Raw genomic sequence first — 1,943 nt, 5'->3', positions numbered from 1 at the left:
TATTAGCAGAAGCGTAAATAAATTAAATAATTAAATAATAATTAAATAAAGTAAATATTATGACAATAAGAATGATTATTGTCATAATATTTGTTGTCAGTTGTTTGTCTTTAGTTATTTAAAAAATATAAACTGCTGAAGAGAATCCAGAACTGGACCCGTCCCAAATGAGTCCAATCAGAAGTGAGGATATTTCTAAATAATATCCGTAAGTCCAGAACATGAGACTGTGTTCTTATATGACTGCTGGACGTTTCTACTTCACACATCTTCGTGTCTGCTCCATCACTTCCTTCCTTCAGGTGTTGTTACATGTATTTATATCTTCACACGTGTCCTTCCTGCAGCTTTCATCCTGTCTCGGGTCGGCTGCCTCATGGTGGTCGTGCTCTTCCTCATTTTTCTGCTGCTTCTCTACAGCTGGAGGATGAAGAAGAGCCACAGCCGTGAGTTACTCCATCACTAAAGATCAATAATCAGTTTATGTGAGGACACACCGAGAACTTTGGATGATGGAAACTTCTTTATGTTGACTGTATTTATTATTAATATCCGGTCCTGGCCTCCTGATCACTGACAACATGTAAAAGTCAACATTTAATTTTTGTCCTTTTTCTGTCTCAGATCTGAGCAACGAGGAATCATGAAGCAGCAGCGACACGGAGCTGAACCAACAGATCCTGATCCGGTGTCCTCCTGGTGGACTTGTCTGGTGAAACGTCTCCAGATTCTCTCCTCCTGTCGTCAGTTTATTATTAATAATTAAAAAGTTGTTCCTCGTCACCGTGAACTGATCTGAATCTGGTTTTTGTATTTTAATAAAAACTTCCTCCACAGAAATCATCGTCTGATGTCGTTCTTCTGTACTTTTATTTATTGATCTTTAATCAGCGATTCGTGAAGTTTAACATGAATTAATTCATTTTGGACTCATTTTGTGAAATATCTGTATTATTTTGGACACATTAAGTCATTTTAGACTCGTTCTTTGAGCCTTTTGGGAAAGTTTGAGTCATTTAAATGTTTAATTGGACACATTTGGATGCACTGGGTCATTTTATAGTCATGTTAAAGTATTTTGGAAAACTTTGATTCATTTTAGACAAAGATTTGTGGTATTTTGAGGACATTTTGATACGATCATTTTTTAAAATTATCCGTCTGGCGTTGAGGTGAGAAAAGTACCCACATCCATCACCTATCCACCGCCTAATCCTCACCAGGGTCATGGGGGGCTGGAGTCTATCCCAGCTGACTCAGGGTGAAGGCAGGTTCACCTGGACAGGTAACCAGTCTATCACAGGGCTACACTTAGAGACAGACAACCAAGCACACTCACATTCACACCTACGGACAATTTACAATCACCAATTAACCTCAGCATGTTTCTGGACTGTGGGAGGAAGCCGGAGAACCCGGAGAGAACCCACGCTGCACGGGGAGAACATGGAGACTCCACGCAGGAAGATCCCGGGTGTCCTCACCGGGACGCCAACCACCGACCTTCTAGCTGTGAGGCAACGATGCTACCAACTGCTCCACCCTGCAGCCTGAAAAGTACCCACATCTAAAATGAATCAAAAAATGAATTAAAATCTATTTCTTCTACATTTCTGACGTAAAACGTGAGCTGCAGGATTTCAGATTGCAGTGAAAAACCCTCCAGAAGGCCTGAAGTGAAGCGAGCAGGTGTTTGTGTCACCAGGTTGCCACATCTGCTGATGCTGTGAAATAACAGGAGGCGTGAACGTCACCGTTTCCACGACTCAGTCAGTAAACACAACGTGGTCACGCTGAGGCGACTATTTATAAGAAAGTGTTGATCTGGTGAACACCGGCTTCCTCCTGCAGCTTCACAACCAGGTCAGCGTTCACAGAAACAGGAAGGATGACGCGTTCGATCGAGATGGAGAAAGATACGGACGGGAGGTTTTAAATGAGTT

The 1,943-nt window shown here is 41.9% G+C and overlaps 1 protein-coding gene across 2 annotated transcripts in view; it reads left to right on the top strand.

Annotated features, from left to right (window-relative positions):
• The window catches only part of LOC103361529 (uncharacterized), a 4,505-nt gene extending 3,665 nt beyond the window's left edge, over nucleotides 1-840 (top strand). The window contains exons 4-5 of one of the 2 annotated variants that reach the window (XM_008287632.1): nucleotides 348-446; nucleotides 640-840. In XM_008287632.1, coding sequence (XP_008285854.1) covers nucleotides 348-446; nucleotides 640-647 — 107 coding nt within the window. In that variant the 3' untranslated portion in view covers nucleotides 648-840. Of the gene's footprint in view, nucleotides 1-347; nucleotides 447-624 lie in introns of both variants that reach the window. The other variant, XM_008287631.1, reaches the window with a different exon arrangement.
• Nucleotides 841-1,943: the final 1,103 nt, after the last annotated feature.

This window comes from Stegastes partitus, unplaced genomic scaffold (genome assembly GCF_000690725.1).
Source record: "Stegastes partitus isolate 25-593 unplaced genomic scaffold, Stegastes_partitus-1.0.2 Scaffold510, whole genome shotgun sequence".
NCBI lineage: Eukaryota > Metazoa > Chordata > Actinopteri > Pomacentridae > Stegastes > Stegastes partitus.
Note: the sequence above shows the minus strand (reverse complement) of the source record. Positions and strands in the feature narration are given on the sequence as shown.